The 22,564-nt window shown below is 46.2% G+C and overlaps 1 protein-coding gene across 3 annotated transcripts in view; it reads left to right on the top strand.

The window, feature by feature from the left end:
- The window catches only part of KIF13B (kinesin family member 13B), a 197,260-nt gene extending 176,291 nt beyond the window's left edge, over positions 1–20,969 (top strand). For all 3 annotated transcript variants that reach the window (XM_029938512.1, XM_029938510.1, XM_029938508.1), the window contains 3 exons: positions 13,407–13,469; positions 16,908–17,910; positions 20,254–20,969. In XM_029938512.1, the coding sequence (XP_029794372.1) occupies positions 13,407–13,469; positions 16,908–17,910; positions 20,254–20,543 (1,356 nt within the window). In that variant the 3' untranslated portion in view covers positions 20,544–20,969. The remainder of the gene's footprint in view (positions 1–13,406; positions 13,470–16,907; positions 17,911–20,253) is intronic.
- Positions 20,970–22,564: the final 1,595 nt, after the last annotated feature.

Raw genomic sequence — 22,564 nt, 5'->3', positions numbered from 1 at the left:
TGATTTATGAGGAAGGATTAAAGGAGTTATTTATAGCTTGACCAAACAATGACTAAGAGAGCTGACTGTATAAGCAGTCAAGGGACGGCAGCACCGAGACGGAGAGGGCAGTGTAGGATGGCTCCCCTACAGCAGGGGGGGAAGACACAGAATGACAGAGATGAAATTAACAAAGAGCATGGTAACAGCTGTGAATAAGTAGAATGATTTAGAGATAGCAGGGTGCTCACTTCAAAAAAGCACCGAAGAATTTCTGTCACTTCTGTTTTTAAAAAAAATAAGATTTTGAGAATATAAAAATAGTCCAGGTAATAACTGAGGAATAGGATTGGCCCTGTTTCTACCAGTCATTCCTATAATTTCAGTGTTTGGTGGAAGAGAGGCAGAAGTTGTGTAAGGAAGGCAGAATTATTCTCAAAAAAGTACTTTTAATCAGGGTGTCCTTGACATTTTCAAACAAGAGTGTTCAGTACTCTCCCTCATGGAAAGATACAAACATACAACCGTGGTGAAACTCTAACGAAAAGATGATTGTTTATTAACTTGTTCTTTGGAGTCAGCAGGTTTTCAGATCAAGATGCTATTATTTTTTGGCATTATATTTCAGTATTTGAAAAGACTCATGGATCTTTTCTTGTAGGGTAGAAGTTAACAGTTTACTCTGAAGATTTAAGAACAAAGATTCTTACATTTTACAAAATGTTTTGGTTTGAACATGTTTATAAAGACTTACGTTTCTCATTTTTATGGAGATTTGTTTTTGTTTGTAATCAATTTCTGAGTTCTGGAAATGCAAAGATATTGCACTGAAAGAGGTGGCAGCTGACAAAATTGCTGTCTGTGACCTTCTGATGCAAGTTTAGTAACTAATCTGGAAAATAATGAACTGCAATTAATGAAATCTGTACTCATATTCAAGTGTGTTTCTCAGACAGTACATAAAATAATTGGAAGAACTTCCTGCTCTCTAATTAGTTAGATTGAATTAATTTGGCATAATAGCTTTTTTCATGTATCAAGAAGTTTGTGTTCAGATGAAGCTATTTATGTGCTTCAAACTTTGGGACTCCGAATTATGTCTTTGGTTCATCTGGAGACTTAAAGGGTTAATATTCAGATTTAGTTTCCATCATCAAAAGCACAGTCCCATTTTTGGCCTATCTGTGCTTTAAAGTCTGCCCCTTTTCTGTGTCCTGCCTGCACTTTGTTCGGGGCTGTCTTGTCAACCACAGGCATATTTTTCTCTTTCAATACTGTTTCCAGCATGGAGGATGGACAAAGCCTTGAGGTGAGAGAGCAGCACAGCACATCTCTGATACTAATTGAAAAGACGCTTGTATAGTTAGTTATTACATCCTTGTGTCAGCAATACTTCTGCATATAAAGTGGGGAAACAGAGGGGGCACGTGGGTGGTGCAGTTAGTTAAGTGTCTGACTCTTGATCTCGGCTCAGGTCAGGTTCGGGAGTTTGAGCCTTGTGTTGAGCTGTGCTGACAGTGGGGAGCCTGCTTGGTATTCTGTCTCTCCTTCTCTCTGCCCCTCCCCAGTTTGTGTGCGCATGCTCTCTCTCTGTGTGTCTCTCTCTCGCTCTCTCTGAAAATAAATAAATAAACCTAAAAAGATAAATAAAATGGGGGAAAAAAAACCAACTACTAGTTCTTCCCTTGTGCAGAGAGATGCTGTTTTAGGCTTACTTATACTTGGACTCCCTTGATGAAATAAACCTTATAAATGTTGCTCCGTGTGTCTTCACCATGACTAACTAAAATAAGAAAAAAAGGCTTTATATCTTATTTTCCAGCCTTCAGTGTTCCTTAATTGTTCAGGTTCTTTAAAAAATTATGGGGCGCCTGGGTGGCTCAGTCGGTTAAGTGTCCGGCTTCAGCGCAGGTCATGATCTCATGGTTCATGGGTTCGAGCCCTGCATCAGGCTCTGTGCTGACAGCTAGCTCAGAGCCTGGAGCCTGTTTCAGATTCTGTGTCTCCCTCTCTCTCTCTCTGACCCTCCCCTGCTCATGCCATCTCTCTGTCTTTCAAAAATAAATAAAAAAACAAAAAAATTATGTAGGGGCACCTGGGTGACTCAGTAGGTCAAGCATCTGACTCTTGATTTCAGCTCAGGTCATGATCTCATGCCTAGAGTCTAGCTCTGTATGGAGCAAGCTTGGAATTCTCTCTCTCTCCCTCTTTTTCTGCCACTGCCCTGCATACTCTCTTTCTCTTTCAAAATAAATAAATAAAGTTTAAAAAATTAAAAAAAATAATGCATATGTGTATTTTCCCCCTGTAATTTAGTAAGTGCCACATGTAATAAGTGTATTTGGATATGTTATAGTACATTCAGCTGTTCTTGAGTTCATAAAGGCAAGTTTGCCTTTGTCTGGAGTACAGATATTTTGTTTTGACAGAGAAAGTGCAAGTTGGGGAGGGGCAGAGAGTGAGGGAGAGAGAATCCCAAGCAGGCTCTGCATCGCCAGTGCAGAGTCTGATGTGGGGCTTGAACTCATGAACTGTGAGATCATGACCTGAGCTGAAGTTGGATGCTCAACTAACTGAACCACCCAGTGTCCTCCCCGCCCTTTTTTTTTTTTTTTTTTAAGGCAAGCAATTTCCATTCAGTTGCTTTAGGGTTGAATTCTTAGTCACTTTTGCTACTGTTAGTTTTCCAAATTTTCATAGTGTTTTGCTGCTTACCTTTGCCCCAGAAATGTATGGCTACTGTATTGACAGATACGGAGTTGGCAGTGTTGTCTTCACAATCCGGTATAGTAGCTAACCTGAAAAATAGTGAAAATAAGGGTTTCTGAGTAACAGAAGTTGATTGAAGAGACTTCAGTCTGCCACTCATTTTTCAGAAATTGTCATTGTACACTTTTGTATGATTCTCTAGACCAGGGATTAGGAAACTTTTTTTAAGGGCTAAGTATTTAGGTTTTGCAGGCCTGTCGAAACTAGCCATAGATAATACTTATAATAAATAAGTCTGGATGTGTTTTGAGAAAATTTTATTAATAACCCCAAAATTTCAATTTCATATATTTTTTCATGTTACAAAATATTCTTTTATTTCAGTAATTTGAAAATGTAAAAACCATTCTTAGCTTACAGGTTATACCAAACAGGTGAGTCTAGATTTAGATCCAGTTTTAAAAATTTTAAGATAAACAAATATTCTCTTGTAAGTAAACCTCTTTTGCCCTTCATAGACACTTGAAAAACTAACAACCATTATTTTTAATGAAGTGAATGTTGCATCTTTTAAAAAAAATCATAATTTTTTCACATCAATATTTAGGTAAGTGTTAACAGTTATCATGTAGAAGTTTAAAAAGTAAACTGAATTCTATAAAAATAAGTAACTGTATCTTTCATCACAACTCCAGAAATACTAGTATTTAAAATTTCCTATATGTAGTACCTCAAATAAGTTGAATTAACACATGTAAATAATATAGTGAAATAAAAAGTCTCTCTTGATTGTCTCACTCACTTGTACCCTTTGATGGTCTCACTCACTTTTACTTGATGGAAGAAATGGGCCTTTAGTTGTTTAGTATAAATAAAGCTAAATGGGAATATCAGTTAGTCCCCGAGGGCCTGTTTCTGAGGAGTACAGGCCTGTGTGTGTGGTTTGCTCCCACTGTTTCCCCAGCTTCTGGCACAGTCTTTGGAATATAGCAGGCCCCTGCACATGTTTGTGAGCGAGTACATTAATGACATCTAAAATTCCTTACTGGAAAGAAAATGGAATTAATATTGTATCCTGAATGGCTTTGGGACTGATAAACACAAGTGGAATCTTTGGATTTGTATTTTACACCAGATATAATTGTTGATCATTTAAAATTGGGCGTATGGTAAGCCAAGCTTGAAGTATCTTAGAAGATACCACAAAAGTCCAGTGATTAGGAAAACCATGGTATTTCCCAAATGTACTGTTTACTGCATGCCAGAGATTTTATATTCATTAGCTCAGCAATGGAGCTGAGTTAGATCAGCTCTGTCCAATAGAAGAATGTGAACCACATGTGACTTTTTAAGTTTTCTGGCAGGCACATTTAAAAAAGTAAAAAGAGGGGGCAGGTGGCTCAGTCTGTTGGGTCACCAACTTTGGCTCAGGTCATGCTCTCTCTGTTCGTGGGTTCAAGCCCCGTGTGGGGATTCTGTGTCTCCTTCTCTTTCTCTCTGCCCCTCGCCTGCGTGCACTCTGTCTCTCAAAAATAAACGTTAACACACTGAGATACCACCTCATGCCAATCATAGTGGCCAAAATGAACAAATCAAGAAACTATAGATGCTGGCGAGGGTGTGGAGAGATGGGCATCCTCCTACACTGTTGGTGGGAATGTAAACTGGTGCAGCTGCTCTGGAAAGCAGTGTGGAGTTTCCTCAAAAAACTATCCATAGAACTCCCCTATGACCCAGCAATAGCACTGCTAGGGATTTACCCAAAGGATACAGAAGTGCTGATGCATAGGGGCACATGTACCCCAATGTTCATAGCAGCACTTTCTACAATAGCCAAAACATGGAAAGAGCCTCAATGTCCATCAGCTGATGAATGGATCAAGAAGATGTGATATATATATATACAATGAAGTATTGCATGGCAATGAGAAAGAATGAAATCTGGCCATTTGTAGCAAAGCAAATGGACCTTGAGGGTGTCATGTTAAGTGAAATAAGTCAGGCGGAGGACAGATACCATATGTTTGCACTCATAGGTCTAAAAGGAGAAACCTAATGGAGGACCATGGGGAGGGAAAGAGGGAAAGAGAGCCTGGGAGAGAGAGGGATGCAAAACCTGAGAGACTACTGAATACTGAAAACGAACTGAGGGTTGAAGGCAGAGGGGGAGGGGGAAGGGACGTGGTGATGGAGGAGGGCACTTGTGGGGAAGAGCACTTGGTGTTATATGGAAACCAATTTGACAATAAACTATTAAAAACATTAAAAATAAGTGTTAAAAAAATTAAAAAGGTAAAAAGAAACAGGTCAAATTAATTCTAAGAATATAATTTACTTAACCTAGTATAGTCATAATACTGTCATCTTAACCTGTAATCAATATAAAAAATTTACTGAGCTATTTCATTTTTTTTCTGTAATGTTCTTGAAATCAAGTTTATATTTTACATTTCTCGCACATCTCAATATGGATACTAAATTTTTGTTGGAAATACTTGATCTGCATTTAGAGTTCATGAGGTAGACAAAATAGATCCCTCTGCCCAAGCTGTTCTAAACATACATATTTTTAAATTTATATGTTAATAATTAAAATTATGTAAAGTTAACAATTTGCTTCCTCAGTCACACGAGCTTCATTTCAAGTGCTCAGTAGCTACATGGGCTGGTGGCCATCATGTTGGACAGCAGAGTGTTAGAGGGTGATACTAGATACTGAGATACTGAGGAAAATGAGACTTAGGTAGATTAAACAGAGCCTAGTGAGTGGCATACTGAGATTTATATTCAAGAAACAAAATTGCATGCACAATTGTGACCTTGAGAGATTTTGCTGGATCTGATATCCAGTCCAAGTGATTATATATATATATAGAATGAATGAATCTGAAGTATTTGAAAGAGAGGGGAGCACCTGGATGGCCCAGTTGGTTAAGTGTCTGACTTCAGCTCAGGTTACGATCTCACAGCTCACACGTTTGTGCCCTGCATCTGGCTTCGTGCTGACAGTCCAGAGCCTAGAGCCTGCTTCAGATTCTGTGTTGCCATCTCTCTGCCCATCTCCTGCTCATGTTCTGTCTCTCTCAAAACTAAACAAACATCAAAATCATTTTTTAAATAAATAAAGTATTTGAAGTAGGGACTGGGCAAACCATGGAAATATACTGAGTAGGACCTATTCGTATTTTCTTTCCTTGTCCTTTGCTTCCTAAAAAAGTTATCTGTGGGCAATGGAGAATCATTTACTGCTTTATGGCAGGAGAGTGACATAATCAAATTTGTATTTTCGGAAAGTTCTTCTGACTGCAGTTTGGAGGGTAGATTAGAAGAGGATAAAACTGAAAGAATCTATTCAAATGTATATAAAAATCTCATGAGGCATTGTGATATTGGGCAGAAAAATGAAGTCACCTTCCCATTCCTGAAACATTGATATTTGATGTCGCTGATTGTAAGGGGCATGAGGCAGGTGGGATAAAAGTGTGTCTGGCAGGGGGCCAGCTGGTGGGCACCTGTCATCCACTCTGCATGGCATTGCTTGAAGAATGCATGTGGACTGGATTACGACCTTCCGGATATGCAACACCAGAGATGATAAGGCTTACACGAACAAACGACTGACGGGTCAGGTAGAATGCTGAGTCATTCATTTAAAATAAGAAATCTAATTGCCAGATGGACAGAAGTGCTGGAGTCATCATCGCTAACACACTCTTGCCCAGATCACCCTGGAGAGGCAGCGTGTAGATCATGAGCCAGCTCTGTGAGTGGGGAGTCCGCTACGTGAACCAGTGTCTGCAGGCAGCTCAAGTGTCTGTCTCTGGACTAGTGCAAGGTGCTTCCTGCCAGCTTTCCTCTTGTGACTTTCCAGTTCCCCTTCTCTAGCCTAACTACCCTGCCTCTGATTGACATAGCCTCTAAAAAGTATGTTTATATTGATTAGGTTATTGCTGAGTCTTGATCTTTAGGTAATTGTATATGTCTGTTTTTTATCCATTGTTTATTATTCTTATCAGAACATATTCAAGGATTAGGAAGTATTTTACTTATATGCACTCGCCTGCTTGTTCTTGTTTATTATATTTTTCTCACTTTAGCAGCATGAAAATCAAAGGTTGTATATTGATTGTTTGTAGCAAAGGTAAATCTTACATCTCTTGTTATATATTCTTATGCTTGGACTTAAATGATTGGTTAGAGTTTTAAAACGGAGCAGGGGGCTCCTGGCTGGTTCAGTCACTAGAGCATGTGACTCTTGATCTTGGGGTTGTGAGTGTGAGCCACATGGTGGGTGTAGAGATTACTTTAAAAAATAAAATCTTGGGGCCCCTGGGTGGCTCAGTTGGTTAAGCCTCCGACTTTGGCTCAGGTCAGATCTCACGTTTGTGGGTTCGAGCCCCGCGTCAGGCTCTGTGCTGACAGCTAGCTCAGAGCTTGGAGCCTGCTTCTGGTTCTGTGTCTCCTTCTCTCTCTGCCCCTCCCCCTCTCATGCTCTGTCTCTGTCTGTATCAAAAATAAATAAAACATTAAAAAAATTTTAAAAAATAAATAAAATCTTGAGGTGCCTGGGTGGCTCAGTCAGTCAAGCATCTTGATTTCAGCTCAGGCTGTGATCACACGGTTCATGAGATAAATCCTTGTGCTAGGCGAAGACCTGCTTAAGATTCTCTCTCTGTCCCTCTCCTCCTTTCAAAATAATAAATAAAAATAAAATCTTAGAGGACATGAAGGATCATATTTACTTAGGAACCATTGGACAATGACATTTAAGAATTTATCGAATTCAGAGTAAGGGGTGATTATTAGGAAAGGTTCATTTTCAAACAAGAAAAGAAATGCATCAGAAAATTAAGTGTTTTGGAACAAAGTGTATATTTTTTCTTTAAAATATTTTTTCTGGGGTGCATGGGTGGCTCAGTCAGTTAAGTGTTCAACTTCAGCTCAGGTCATGATCTCATGGTTTGTGAGTTTGAGCCCTGCATCAGGCTCTGTGCTAACAGCTCATAACCTGGAGCCTGCTTCAGATTCTGTGTCTTTTTCTCTCTCTGCCCCTCCCCACTCGTTCTCTCTCTCTCTCTCTCTCTCTCTCTCTCTCTCTCTCTCTCAAAAATAAACATTGGGGCGCCTGGGTGGCTCACTCGGTTGAGCGTCTGGCTTCGGCTCAGGTCATGATCTCACGATTGTGAGTTTGAGCCCCGCGTCAGGCTCTGTGCTGACAGCTAGCTCAGAGCCTGGAGCCTGCCTCAGATTCTGTGTCTCCCTCTCTCTCTGACCCTTCCCTGCTCATGCTGTCACTCTCTGTCTCTCAAAAATAAATAAAAAACATTAAAAAAAAAACATTAAAAACTTAAAAAGAATATATTTCTTCTTCCCTCTACCTACCCCTGTGCCCAAATTTCAGAATGTCTCTTCTTTTCCAGGTTCTATGTAACTGTACAATTTGGCCTTCTTCATGTCACTTAAGTAATTAATTTGTTCACTTATGTATGTATTTACTCATAAATACATACAAACATGAAGTTATTCTCCTCTTTATGGGATTACGGAGATGAATGAGCCATAATGCCTACCCTTCAGAGAGCCAAGTAGGATGATGTTGTAGATGCTGTAGGCTGTACAGGAGCTGGCTGACATGGTGAAGGCGTGCTCTAGCTGAGACAAACGTGAGTGGCTGCGCACCAGCTAGAAAATATATGCCGAGGGAGAAGGAGGAGCGCAAGGGCGGCTGCAGCAGAGCAGTGTAGACCGTGCAGAGTGGGGTCAGCCTAACAAAGGAGGAAAGGTGACATGAGGATCTTTACGTGTTGCCAAGGTGTTAAAACCTTATATTCTTTTAGGCAGGGGGTCTCCCAATAAGTCTTATGCCTCGTTGAAATTCTGAGTTGATCTTCCCTCTTTTCTTCATTCACGTGGCATGTGAAAACCAGAGTTAAAAAATGATGGGCTGTGATATAAGAAGTGACCCTCATCTTTTCCCTGAAATACTTGTAAGCAGTTTTTTTGCTTGTAGCCTACTCATCTGTTAAGTTTCGGGATGCTGAGCAGACAGCATGATTGCAGGTTCGGCTGGTGCTGGAGAAGTCAGTCCTTTTCCATCTCTGTCACTGACTCACGGGGCAGCCTGGATGCATTTAACTGTTAGGTGAATATCTCTGAGCCTTGGTTTCTGTAGTGTGAGATGTAGATAATTACACTTCTATTCGCTTGCCTCATGGGACTTCTCCTTAATATTTATAGCTGCAAAATACTTTGCAGTCATTTTTATTAATAGTTGCCAGATGTGTCGTAAGGATTAATGAACTTATGATCTGAAATGTTTTGAGCTCCTGAAATAGGAGGCAACTGCCTGCACAAGGGATATGTAAAAGAACATTAAAATGCAAACAATACACATTTGGAAATTTAAGCTCTTATGTGTGAAGGACAAATGGCACACTTAAGATTTCAGTACACTTTGTAGGTATTTTTGGTATCCTTAATGAATACCTGAATTTGGTATCCTGAATTCATTCCAGGCCATCACCAAATACAGAAAGCTGGGTGCCCCCCCGTCACCCATGCACATAGGCACATGCATAGGTGCATGTACGCTCACACGGGCACACAAACGGACACCAGTTCTGCTAATACCACCATTACCCTCCTCCCTGTCATCCATCCTTCCTGGGAATCATCTCTGACTGTTTCCCCAGCCTCCCTAGCCAGTTGTTTCCAAGTGTTCAGTAGTCCCCTTCATATCTCCAAATTTCCATTTCCTTTTCCTCTTACCATCCAAGTTCAGACTCTTAATGGCTCTCCACCAAACCATGGAAGCAACTTTTTATCTGTGCAAGTTTCATACCTCTCCTGGTTCGGAATTCATCTTCTCTATGCATAGTCCTTATCACTCCTCATTCAGTATGTTTGATAGCTCGTTACTGCAGGTGAAATTCAACCATGAGTTCATAAGGTCTCCTGCACACGGTCCTAACTGGCTTCCCTCTGCCCGGTACAGGTCACTCTAGATCATTCTTTCTTCTCCAAGACCTCCTGGAAGATTAAGTAGTTGTTCTTGGGGCAGAGGTGGCAGTAGAGGGAACACATCAGACTCAGAGAGCAGCTCCTTTGCTGTGTCATTCTTCATGTTGGAAGTGTCCCCCTGCCCCCGGAAAGCCACTCAGTCTTCAAGGCCTGTCTCAAAGGAAAATCGCCCTTATGAGGGTATTCTAGGCCTGTTTCATTTATCATCCCTTCTACTCTGAATTTTTTCTGCATTTGAAACTTTGATTCTAATATCTGTCATTTTCCTTGATGTTTCAGTTATGTGCATACATGTCTTTGCCAGTCTGTTGAAAGTAAGAGCCTGTGACTTTGTGACCTTTGTGTTCCTCATGGTGCTTGTTGCAGCACCTTGCACACTGAGACCTGAGTCTTTGTTGAACTGAATTTGGACACTGAATCTGAGTCCCAGTTATATTCTTCATGTAGGACAGATTTATGGAAACATTTGAAATACATAAAAGTAGAGAGGACACTAGTGGGAATCCCTGTGTGCTCCTCACCGCATGTCAATAACAGTTACGGGAGCCTAGGTGGCTCAGTCAGCCAAGTGTCTGACACTTGGTTTTGTCTCCAGTCACGATCTCACGGTTCGTGGGTTTAAGCCCCACGTCAGGCCTCCCTCGGGCAGTGTGAAGCCTGCTTGGGATTCTCAATCTCTCTCTCTTCCCCCACCCCCACCCCCCGCTTCTGTCTCTGCCCCTCTCCCACTCTCAAAATAAATAAGCTTTAAAAAAAAAAAAAGAAAAATCTTTCATAAAAAATGAACACACGGCCAAGCTTGTATGCACATACCTCACCCTCTCATACACATGCCTCAGAGTCCTCTGGTGCAGTATGTACCTCATGCTCACTTGGCCAGAGTTGGTTCCAGCGGCCATCACTGCCTGACTTCCCATGGAGAGGGCATCCCGAGCTTACCAGCATGTGAACCAGAGAGGTAGGTGTGCATAAAGTATTTGACGTTACACTCAGGACCCACTCAGACTTGATCCCATCTTATGTTCGACACTGCTTTTTGCCATTTCAGATACGTGTAATCATCCAGTGTCTGGCTCCGCCCCCGCATCATCTGATGGGTAGAGTTGGGGTGGGCCTGTTTATGAAGCCAGTGTGTTTCTTGATGAAGAAGTGGCCATTGAAGGCGATTGGCTGTGACAGGACGCCTGTGAGAGGGAGATGTGAGGTCTCAGCTTAGTAGCCTAGAGCCATGACATTGGGCCCTGGGTAGCAGTGGTGACTCCAGATACTATGGGAGAAAGTAAATATAAAAATAAAGACAGCAGCCCCTGGATTCAAGGACTACAGCACTGATTGGAGAATACTTGCTAGAAAATAACTCAAGTATCACTGTCTGCTGAGTCGACAGCAGAGTGGAAAAATGGAGATTCTTGTGCAGGAAAACCAGCTAGGTGCTGTGAGGGACAGAGGAGTGATGTGTCGTGCGAGTTGAGGGGAGAGGCTTTCCTGGTCCAGGAATCCAAGGAAAGGCTGGACAATTCTTGTGGTTGAGGCCCTCATCACACGCAGCTGCCTTGCCACCACCAGGATATCTTCCTTCATTCTCTTCTGTTGACCACCCGTATTGTCTGTCTTTTTAAAAGTTTATTTATTGATTTTGAGAGAGAAACTGAGAGAGAGAGAACATGAGTGGTGAAGGGGCATAGAGAAAGGGAGAGAGAGAATCCCATGCAGGCTCCATGCTGTCAGCACAGACCCTGATGCAGGGCTTGATCCCACAAACCATGAGATCATGACCTGAGCCAAAATCAAGAGTTGGACATTGGATGCTCAACCGACTGAGCCACTCAGGTGCCCCTCACATTGTCTTTCTTAAATGTACCTGTGATACTAGCTCTCCCTGGCCGTATGTCCCTGTTTGTAAAGTGTACTTTCTTTTAATTTATCCCTAGGTTCTTCCATCTATTTATACTTATCTCCCACCATTTCTTACTTAATTTCCTGTCCTCTCTGTTTTTTCTCAGATCCTACCACCATTCCCTTACCTTCAGCGGATTTAATACCTTCTAGCTCTTTTCTCCCAAAGGCAATCATAAAGCATAGGTGGTTAGAGCAGTACCCTTTGCGTAAACGTGGTACCCCTTGCTAAAATGCAGTTATTTGGTGCTTGAACTCATGCTCCATCTTGTTCCAAGTGGGCTCCTCTCCTTCAGGTAAGAGCTTGGTCTGCTCAGTTGGAAGCAGGACTTTGACTGTCCAGCCTTAGCGCCTACGCACTGTCCAGAGCATTTTGATGGCAGAGAAGTGTCAGGTAACCAGACACATCTTGGGAACTGGGAGGACTTGGAGCACTTAGGGCCAGAAGGGAAATGGGGAGATATGAAGTCTACATCTCCAGGCAGTTTAGATCATGTAATAGATCTGTGCTCCCCTCCTTTTCCTTTTGTATCCAACAGGAGAAAAGAGACTCCTACTGCACAGAAACCAGCTGTGATGCCCGATTTTGGCTCCTCCTGGGGGCTCGTTTGTGGTTGCTAGGATAGAGCCCTCTTGGACTGACCCTTCTGAGGGGATGTCCAGACTCTTGTGTTAGAACAGGGAGACCTGGGAAGGGGTCAGAAGTTGGTTGTTGGAATAAAGGCAGAAGTGGTGGATTCCTGGTTTCTTGGAGAGAATCATGTCTGTTTCTGTGTCCCAATGGCGTTGTAAACCCAGCAGCTACTAAAGGAATATCTGATTTCTTCTCCTTTGCAGTTACCAGCTCCTTCTTCTGATGTCCCTTTTCCTTATCCCGGTACTAATTACTTTCACTGTCTGTCTGTCTGTCTGTCTGTCTGTCTCTCTCGTGTGTGTGTGTGTGTGTGTGTGTGTGTGTGTGTGTGTTAATGTTCTCTGAACCACATGTCCATAAATCACAAGTCCTTTCTTGTGCTGTTGCTTATACCCATTAGTTCAGGCTCTTATCCCCTCACATCTGCTCTATTCCTGGAGTCTCATCGCAATTTGTCTACCTTAGCATTTAAATATTTCTCCAATCAGTTTGCCTTTTACCACCAGATCAGTCTTCTCAAGCTTCTGCTTTCTCTGCTCAGTCACTGTGGTGATCCTCGTCATTACCTGATTAGGGTAGTTGCAGACACCAAAGCCTCTGTCCATATGTCTGTCCTGCTCTGTATTATGCCCCAGACTTGTGCGCTAGCTGGACCAGCTTCCTTACTCCTTACTTCCTGTGATGAGCTCACCAGCCCTGGTTGGGCACCACTTCTCCCTGGCCATCAAGGCTTGCTTTGTGTCCCACCTCCTGCCTGAAGCCTCTCCTGCCTGACTGTTCCAACTCTTACTCTCTAGTGTCCTGCAACACTAGTATGTACAGAACAGCCCTTGACGAACATGCGCCATATGTGAGTGGAGAGGGAGCCTGTCAGCGTGTAGGTGTGCATCCATGGTACCAATTTTTAGCATGTGTCCTGTTGCCAAGGGTGGGGGGTGCGTGCGCGCTGTGCTCCACATTTCCTACACCTCCCTGTGGAGCGTGGTGCCACTAGTGCTTGGCACGCCTAATTGGCAGTGACTTGTTAAAATTTCTGAAAGTTGTAAAAGTTCACGTTGCATGTGTCCTCTTGATGGGCTGTCTAGTCTGTTCAATTAAAACCTTCTGTGGTGATCTCTGCTCTGCTTCTCTTGGTCCCTGACGCCTGCCTGTTCACTTGTGTTCTCAGCCCGTGCCCCGGATCATGGTGCAGTCTGCCCTCCCAGACGTGGGGACAACCAGAATGGTGGAGGTGAGTGAGTCAGGTGGGGGTGGCACCTTTGCTGGTGGCTGTCCCACATGTGGTGGGTGGCCCCGAGGCTGCAATTGTTGAGTCCACACCCGTGGGTTTTTCATTTTAGCATTCCCGTTTTGATAATTAGCTATAATATAGGTCACTGTCTTCTCCCTCTATATTTTCCTTGTTCTACTTTTCTATTTTCAACTTGTTAATCATATGATTGCTAAACTTTTAGGTGCTTGACTGCTAATGTAGTCTGCTGCTTTAATAGCCCACTGCTAGGCAAAGGCGATTTCTATAAACAGAACAATCTCCTTATCCTGAGTGTTTGCTTAATTCTCAGTTTTACATTTCATTCTGATTCATGATATCAGCGTGAAAAGACTAATGCTAAACTGGGGAGAAAATAGTCTCTTATGATCTCCCACAGATGAACAGCACTTCTCATCTTATGAATAGCAAATCTATTTTCTCCCACTGTGCGTTCATTCTCTTAGGAAGGGCTGTATCTTTATCGGAAAATTTTATTTATTAAAACAACAGCAAAAAAGGGCTAATGATTTGAAAGAGAACTCAGACCTCCACAGATTCACTCCTTTCTAAAAAGGCCCTTTTCCATCCAGAACATATTTGATGTTCATGTGGCCCCCCTCCGTGCTCCGTGGGCAGTGGTGGTTATTTTGCTGAGGCAGCACTGGGACCCCAAGGCCAGTGGGACGGAGGGAGCCCATGTCTCTCACGGGTGAGGGCACCAGACCTGTGGTGGTCTCTGTGGCTCAGGCAGGTCTGGAAGTGTCAGCGGGAATAACCCACACACAGGGGAGAAGGTTTCCACTCACATATCAACCCCAGTCAGGTGGGGGCAGCTTCCTGCAGCGCTGTGACGGAAGGAATCCAAGGCTGCGCTTGGGCTCAGCAGGAAAGAGCCGAGCAATCAGTGCTCACCTTCTGCCACCTTTGGTCCCTGTTGTCACTGTGCATCAGACCTCCAATCCCTGGTTGTCACTTACTGGAGGCTTTGGATAAATCCTTTAGCCTCTCTGGGCCATGTTGTAAAATGCATATGGTAATATTTGCCGGCCTACATCAAAGGATTCATGTGGAGGCAAATGGGATAACGACCAGGGAAATCCAAGACCCTGTCGCTGGACTGTCACCTCCTCAGGACAGGACCGAGCTGGCCCTTTGCAGACAGCTGTCCATGTGACGATGATGGGGTGTTACCATTGGAGAATAGGGAACATGGACTATTTCAGAACCATTGTTCCTGTTCAGATTCTAGACTCTGGTGGTTTTGTTTGTATATTCTTCCCTGCCTGGTCAGTGATATTAAAAATAAAATAGAAAAGAATAAATAAAACATGTACAAGTTGCAAAAGAAAAATGATTGAAGGATTGCCTAATCTTTTAGAGTATTTATGCTGGTGACAGTTATTGATCTATTGGATTTAGTAAATTTTGCAGCCTGGAGATCCATCACAAAAATGGGCTGTTAATCTCAAGAGGCGCCGTTAATTTCGTACCCTGAAAGTATGCCTTGTGGGGAAAGGAGGGCCTCTGGAGACAGGAATATAAATGACAGTTCACGTGAAAATGCATGATTTATCAGACTGCTGAGTTAAGCCAAGTAACTGTAAGAGACTTATAGATCTCAGCTGTTTCCGAGTTCAAATAAATCCTGTATTTCAAATGGAAAATGGCCATTCCTGTAATATAAATAATCTTTCCGTAAATATTGGAAAACATATTTCTCTTTCTGAACATCACCCTTCTTCAGAGCACCAACCCCATTCCCTGTTCCTGTCTCTCTCTTGCCTCTGTCATTGTGAACTGAATAGAAAGATAATCTGCTAACTTCTTCAAATGGCTTCAGTTATCACCGAAAGTGCACCTTAGGAGCACCTCAGAGCCAGCAGTATGAGGACGAGCACTGGCTGCCGTCATTCCCCATGGCATGGGGCTGTGAGTGTCTCTGTCAGAGTGAGGCAGACGAGTGATAGGAGGTGGAGGTGGGGGGCCAGCCTCTGTGGCTCCTTCTGCGCTCAGCCCCCCTTCGCTGCAGGGCAGGCTACTGCCTGGCCTATGTCTCCCTGGACCAGAGGGGCCCCGACCCATGACACGGGACCAGCCTGCAGGCAGCTGTCTCCTCTTCTTCTGTCTGACTCCTGGCCAGGAGCCAGGAGCCAGGCCCGAGGGTCATTCCTGGCTGTGCTGTTGAAGCTGTGTTGAGGCACGTCCACTCCTTCCATGGGATCCTCATTTCAAGAAAGTACTTTTCTGGCTTCTGGTGATTCTCTCAATTCCTTATGAAGTCAGTGGTGGGCAGGGGTGTCTGTTTCCACATGAGCAGGGTGCTTAGCCTTGAGTGCAGGGAGGCTGGGATGCTGGCAAGTAAGGAGGAAATTGAGACATAATATGCACCTACTGCGTGCTGCACCCTGTGGTGAGGACCATGTCATGCCTCACTGGCCCTACATGGCCGTCGAGTAGGTCTTCTTTCCCACCACCAAGCCCTTGTCCCACAGCAGCTGAGTTCAGTTCAATTCTGACACTGTCCCAGAAATGGCATCAGATCCCATGGGTTAAGGGCTCAGGCCCACAAGAATGTCACCTGTGCTTCTGGCCAACCGGCTGTAGATAAGAAGTTCCAGTGATCCTCCACTTGGGTTTGATTTATTTGTCAGAATGTTCATCTAACTCAAGGGAAACATTTTGCTTACTAGATCATGAGTTTTTCACAAGGGATACCGCTCGGGAGCAGCCACATGGAAGAGATGCATAGGACAAGGTGTGGGGAAATGGCGTGGACTTCGACACCCTCCCTGGGTGCGACACTCTCCCCACACCTCCATGTGTCCACCAAGCCAGCAGCTCCCAGAAGCCTATCCCTTTGGGTTGTTATGGAAGCCTTCTTACATAGGCATGATTTATTAAGTCATTGGCAATTAGTGATTAGCTCACCTCTAGCCCTTCTCTTCTCCCTGGAGGTTGGCTGTGGGGCTGAGGCTGGAATCACAAGGTGATCCTTAGGCGCCGGCCCAGGGTCACCTCATGAACATGAACTCAGGTGGTGTTGGAAGGGGCTTGTTAGGGATATCAAAATTGCTTTTATCACTCTTATCACTTAGGAACCTCCGGGGGTTCGGGAGCTCTGTGGTAGAAACAGGATGAGGGCCGAATATGTATTTCTTATAGGCCACACTGTCTCAGGCAGTGGGCAGGCAGGTGGCTGTTTGCTCCGCACTCAGCACAGTGCTTGGGGGAAAGCTGGGCTCACCCGGATGGAAATGGTGGGAAAGGACAGGCACCCAGTCTGCCCAGGGGCACAGCAGCGCTCTTTTCACTGTCAAAGCTGTAATGTTTCAGCTGACAACAAAATATGCTGTTCCTTTGGAAATGAGCAGTTGACTTTGAATTTTAACCTTTGTTCTTGGCCCTTCCCTGCCTCAGCCTTACCGAGAGAGTGTGGGGATTAGTGCGGCTCCTGATGTGACTGTGCAGATGGCCCCCATGAAGATCTGTGACAGACCCACGAAAGTACCTCCCCAGCAGACTGTCACTGCCAACACCCAGGCCCCCGAAGTTCCAGAAGGGCCACCCAGCCCTTTGAGTGAAGCCTCTAGCGGGTACTTTTCCCACAGTGTCTCCAGTGCGACGCTGTCTGATGCATTCGTCCCTGGCCTTGATGCCTCCGGTGCCCCAGGAGGCCAGACGCCCGGCTCGCCCCCTTCTGCCCTCTGCCAGGCCCCCCCGGACACAGAGCTCCCATTTCCATCTGCTGCTCCCACTACAGACAGTGATCTTCCTGCCCGGCTGGAGGGTCAGCGCAAGGTTCTGTCCCTGCCAGTCCCAGCAACGCAAAATGCACGGGGCAACAGCAACGGTGCGTCGGATGCCAGGCGAGTGGTTTCCTCAGAGGAGCAGAATGAGGAAGCAAGGGCTTCCCCGACTCATCTCCTCACATCTGCCCCCCAGAAGGAATCACCCAGCCAGCAGAGTGGTGGCGAAGTTTCTTCGGCCACCATGCAGCTTGGAAGACGCACGGATCTTGTGAAGCCTGCTGCCAGCTTCGAGCTAGATGTCTCCAAACCACAGCCCCCTGACCTCCTGTCTCAGTCACCTGCTCCGGCGTCTCCGTTCAGAATCCAAAAGGTGCGAACCTCCGAGCTGAAGTCGTTCACGCGCATGCTCGGTGGGGACCCCAGCAGCCCGTCTGGCGCTGAGGAGGACCTCCCGGCTTCCGGGCGGCTGGGTGACGGCAGTGCGGGGGCACAGGCCCTGGGAAAGCTGGAAGTTTCCTCAGATTCTGAAGAAGCCAGCGAAGTCCCAGAGTGGCTCAAAGAGGGAGAATATGTCACCGTTGGCACCAACAAAATTGGCATCGTGAGGTACATCGGGCCAACTGACTTTCAGGAGGGGACATGGATCGGAGTAGAGTTAGACTTACCTTCAGGTGAGTGCTGCTTGTTTGGGATGGGTCCTGGGGTCCCCAGGGGACTTTGCCAACAGCAGTCTGAGGAGAGAGTGCTGGCCCCACCCAGGCACTACCTGGAATTTCCTGTGTGCCCTTGGGCACATCATTTGATCTCCCTGAGACTCCAGGTCCTGACTTTTCAAAATCAGGACTGAGAGTTCCCTAAACGTTTTCTTTGTTAAACCTCCAGACATTTTTCAAAAACCTAAGACATTGATTGAAAGCTACTCTCAATTTGGTAATGAATTTAAATGCTTTTTTTCTTTTAAGTCAGAAAGGCATCTGCTTTTGAACTATAACTGCAACAGTAGCTGTGTCTGCTGTGTCTGCTCAGATTGCAAACTCTGATGCGTGTGTGCAGCTGGATGCCTCCACTCGAGAACAGAAGAGGTGATCTATGATGTACTGCAGGCTCGCCAGCCTGTCTCTTATGTCTCATCATAGAACGGCACATCTTAAAAGCAAATAGATCACCATTTTCTGAAAAACCAGGACCACAACTTAAGGAAATACTTGGTCCTTCAGATGTTTCTTTTTATTTTTATTTATTTTTATTATTTTTTAAATGTTTTTTATTTATTTTTGAGAGAGAGAGAGAGAGAGAGAGAGAGAGAGAGAGACAGACAGACAGCTGGAGCAGGGGAGGGTCAGAGAGAGGGGGAGACACAGAACGTGAAACAGGCTTCAGGCTCTGAGCTGTCAGCACAGAGCCCGACATGGGGCTCAAACCCACGAACCACGAGATCATGACCTGAGCCGAAGCCGGACGCCCTCAGATGTTTCTTTTTAAAACAGCTTTACTCTAAAACCAGTTCACATGTTGTAAAGTCCACCTGTTAAAAGTATACAGTTAACTTAGTGGCATTCGCTACCATAGTCTAATTTTAGAACAGGTTCATCAACCTAAAAGAAGTCACATGTCTGTTTTGAAGGCACTCCCCCTCCCTAAGCCCTAGTTAGCCAACCAATAATCAATTTTTCAGCTCTCTAAATTTATATGCAATGTCCTAATCTGGACTTTCACATAAAGGGGATCATACAATATGCTGGGCTTTTGTGACTGGCTTCTTCCATTCAGCGTAATTTTCCAAGGTTTATCTGGTTACAACCTGTGTCAGGACTTTATCCCTTTTTCTGGCCAAATAATGTTCCAGTCTGTGGAAGTCTCACCTTTTGTTCCTTCATTCGTCAGTTGATGGACATGTGGATTGTTTCCACTTTTTGGCTGCTGTGAATAATGCTATAAGGTGGAAGTGGTTCTAGAAGAGGAATGCAGCATAGGCCAGAACATTTTTTAGAGAAGTGTCTGCTATTATGTGTGGGGAAAGTGGGAGGGAAGTTTATATCTGCAGGTGGACTCAAGAAGTAAAGGGGGTTTAGCCAATAGATGAATTTATCCAACAATTAAGCACCCACCATGGGGCATTCACTGTCTTGGTTTCCAAGGATATCTTGGGGAGCAAAAAAAGTCCCTGGTCTCACTGGACTTTCAGTTTGGGAGGGAGAAAATTACCAAGTAAACAAACAGATATTGAGAACTTGATAGGACTAAGTGCTGTGAAGAAAATGAAATGGGGGGAGTGGGCAGAGGACAGTGGGGAGACCAGAAGCGGGGAGCCGGTGGGCGGGGGTGGCAGGTGGGCCCTGGGAGCCGAGGGATAGTGGTGGCCACAGAGAGAGACATGGTCTGTTAGATGTGCTGAGAGGTGCACTGACGAGTCCTTGCTGACCGAGAGGAGGTGGTGAGGGAGGGCCTGTCTGGAGAGGGGGCAAGAGAGAACGATGGGTCAGGATGTGTGGAGAGGACCATTCGTGATTGTTTTTGCTGTAGAGATCATGGTGACCAGCCTGTCACCATGAGATGTTATTTAGGGGTCAGGGTGGTCCCTTTGCTCAGGTATCCTCTCTCTATAGACCGGAGTGCTGGGTTCTCATTCTTCACCTTAATGCATTTTTATTTATTTTTACAAAGGAAACTTCTCCCCCCCCCCATTTTGACACATTACACGTAACATCTGACTAGCTACAATTTGGTAATTTGCCAGTTTCCATCTAATGGATTCAGGAAAAATAATCATTCTACCAGCGACCTCCATCCTAGGTTTACATTTGGACCATCGAGGTTGGAAATGGTCTGTGCCCAGGGGAGGGTGAGGTCAGTGCCACGGTTGCATCGACCTCACACCTGTGCTGCCTGGGGGTGCCTGCTGCTGGCGGCCACCATGTGCTGCCCGGGAGCCTGTGCCTCCACCCTTGTCTGTTCAACAGGGAGTGAGGGGCCTTGGGAAGCCAGCTCTATGTCGTTTTCTCATTTCTCCTCAGGTAAGAATGATGGCTCCATCGGAGGGAAGCAATACTTCAAGTGCAACCCTGGATACGGGCTGCTGGTGCGGCCGGGCCGGGTGCGCAGAGCAACGGGTGCAGGGCGGCGGCGCAGTGCAGGCCTCAGGCTGCAGGGTGTCCCTGAGCCCCGAAGGAGCAGCACCCTCTCCGCCTCCGCCACCAACCTGGCTTCCCTGACAGCGGCTCTGGCCAAGGCAGAGAGCGCCACGGCCCTGAGGGCCGACAGGAGCCATAAGAACCCAGAGAACCGGAAGTCCTGGGCCAGCTAAGCCAGCCCCCGGTGCCTCAGCCCTCCTGCCTCAAGTCCTCCTGGGCTGCTGGCCTGCTTCCACTGCGAGTGCTGACGGAGGGGGTGGCTCCCGAGCCTGGGAGTGGGGTGACAGTCCTGGGGTGAGCAATGACACCTCAGATCTCCTTCTCTGGGGAGCAGCGCCATGAGCCCTTTTTTGCACAACACAGTGCTCATGACCTCTCCCTGCTCCTCCTGGGACTCTGGAGGCTTCATTTCTTCCTCTGCTCAGAATGAAGAGGCATCTCCACAAGGCAGAGGGGTTGAGGGTTCTAGGAGCTGGAGCAGTCCTGGATCGTGGGAGGGAGGCCTCTGCCGGCTCCGTGCGTGGAGTTTTCCCCACCTGGGGCTGCTGTTCCTTTTTTCTGTTCTGATGACCCCATTAACCTCGTAACCAACCTTGTAACTGTACCAGTGCCTTTCTTTCCCGCAGAGGCAGGGCAGCTCCCTCTGCCTCCAGGGCCAGCACTGCAGTCCACCCACCCAGGTCCTGGCTTGCTCCCGGGGCTCACTGCATCATCTGGCCCCCAGAGATCCTACACCAGGTAACAGACTCCCACAAGTGCCTCTGGTGGGCCTCCTGGGACTTCTGGCAAGGAACGCTAGACCTGACCCTCCCACCTTTCTCTCCTCCTTTCTACAGGGTCTCTTAGCAATTTCTTTGTGGGCTTGTTAGTGTCTTTCTACCTGGAAAGCGTTTTCTCTTTGCCATTTGTTCCCTTAACAGAGTGCTTGGAATATATTTATTTTTATTTATTTTTTCCAAAATCCGAAATCTTTCGCGAGCCACAATCGTCTGCCCAGGCACGAAGGCCCCGGGCCTGCCTTGCACATCACCAGCCTCTGGGGCCATTCAGAAGCCGCCAACCTCCTGCCTCTTGCTGGGATTTCTAGGGGGGCCAGAGGATGATGCCCCCCCTTAGGTTATTGACACAGACACACAAGTGGCCTTACGCTAAGGTGGTGGCAGAAACGGAGGATTATGTTATGGTGCGTCTCCAATGGTGAAGTCAGAGGCGTCACAACCTTATTTGTTGCAACTTTGGTTTCTTGGAAGGGCCTTAGACCAGGTTACTTGGTAGTTTTATACCCTGACTCCCTGAGGCTTGGGGGCCGCGGCCTAGCAGGTGGGCCTGTGCAGGGAGAGCTCCCCACTGTCCCTACCAGGCCGGACCTGGACAGCATGACTCTCCATGAGCACTGGCCAGCTCCCGAAGGAAGCATCCGGTCCTGGAGCCCTTCCCTGCCGGGCTGCCTGGGAAGGAGTGTGCGGAAGTGAGAAGAGGGCTGGCGCCCCACAGGCAAGAGCGGCTCCAGTGGGCAGTGCCAGCTGGGGTGGAACCTATGCTAGTGTGTTTTGAACTTTCTATCGCAATAGCCCGGGGACCTAGTGCCAAGCATTCAGCCACCTGCCATGCATGTCCTCACGAGGGCCTCATGGGCCGAAGCCCTGAGCAGGAACCTAGGGCACACCTTGGTAGCCTGGGGACAGGCTTGGGGACAGGATTTGTGCACAGCACTCTGGGAGGCCTGTTTTTTAGTTCTCACGTTTAGACTCTTTAAAATGATGCCCAGGAAGCCTTTTTGAAAAATCTCTGGTTTTCTAGGGATTTGCAGCCCCTCCGGAGAAGTAATGTCAGGTTCCCTGGCCCAGGGTGGGGCTGTCTGGGGCCCACGGGTGCCTGAGGGTTTGCAGCTGCGCAGGCCCAGGCCCGAATCACCCCCAGGGAGGAGTCCGGGACTAATTAGCCTCCATTAATTACACGTGGTGCGGAGTGCCCGCCCACGCCTCGGCCCTGCTTCCCAGCCAGCTGTGCGCCAGGTGGGAACTGCTGCCCCGCCCCCATGGGCCTCGGTCCTCGCTGGGCTGGGCCCCCGAGACTCGACCTGCCGCAGGAAGACGGCCCGGAGCTGAGGTGCACACCCCTCGTGTAGCTTTTTCCCAGCAAATGTTAGTTTTAGGGCTGAAGGGGATCTTCCCACAGGGATCGGGCTGTACCC

Source organism: Suricata suricatta, chromosome 1 (genome assembly GCF_006229205.1).
Source record: "Suricata suricatta isolate VVHF042 chromosome 1, meerkat_22Aug2017_6uvM2_HiC, whole genome shotgun sequence".
Classification (NCBI taxonomy): domain Eukaryota; kingdom Metazoa; phylum Chordata; class Mammalia; order Carnivora; family Herpestidae; genus Suricata; species Suricata suricatta.
This window is presented reverse-complemented; position numbering and strand designations above follow the sequence as displayed.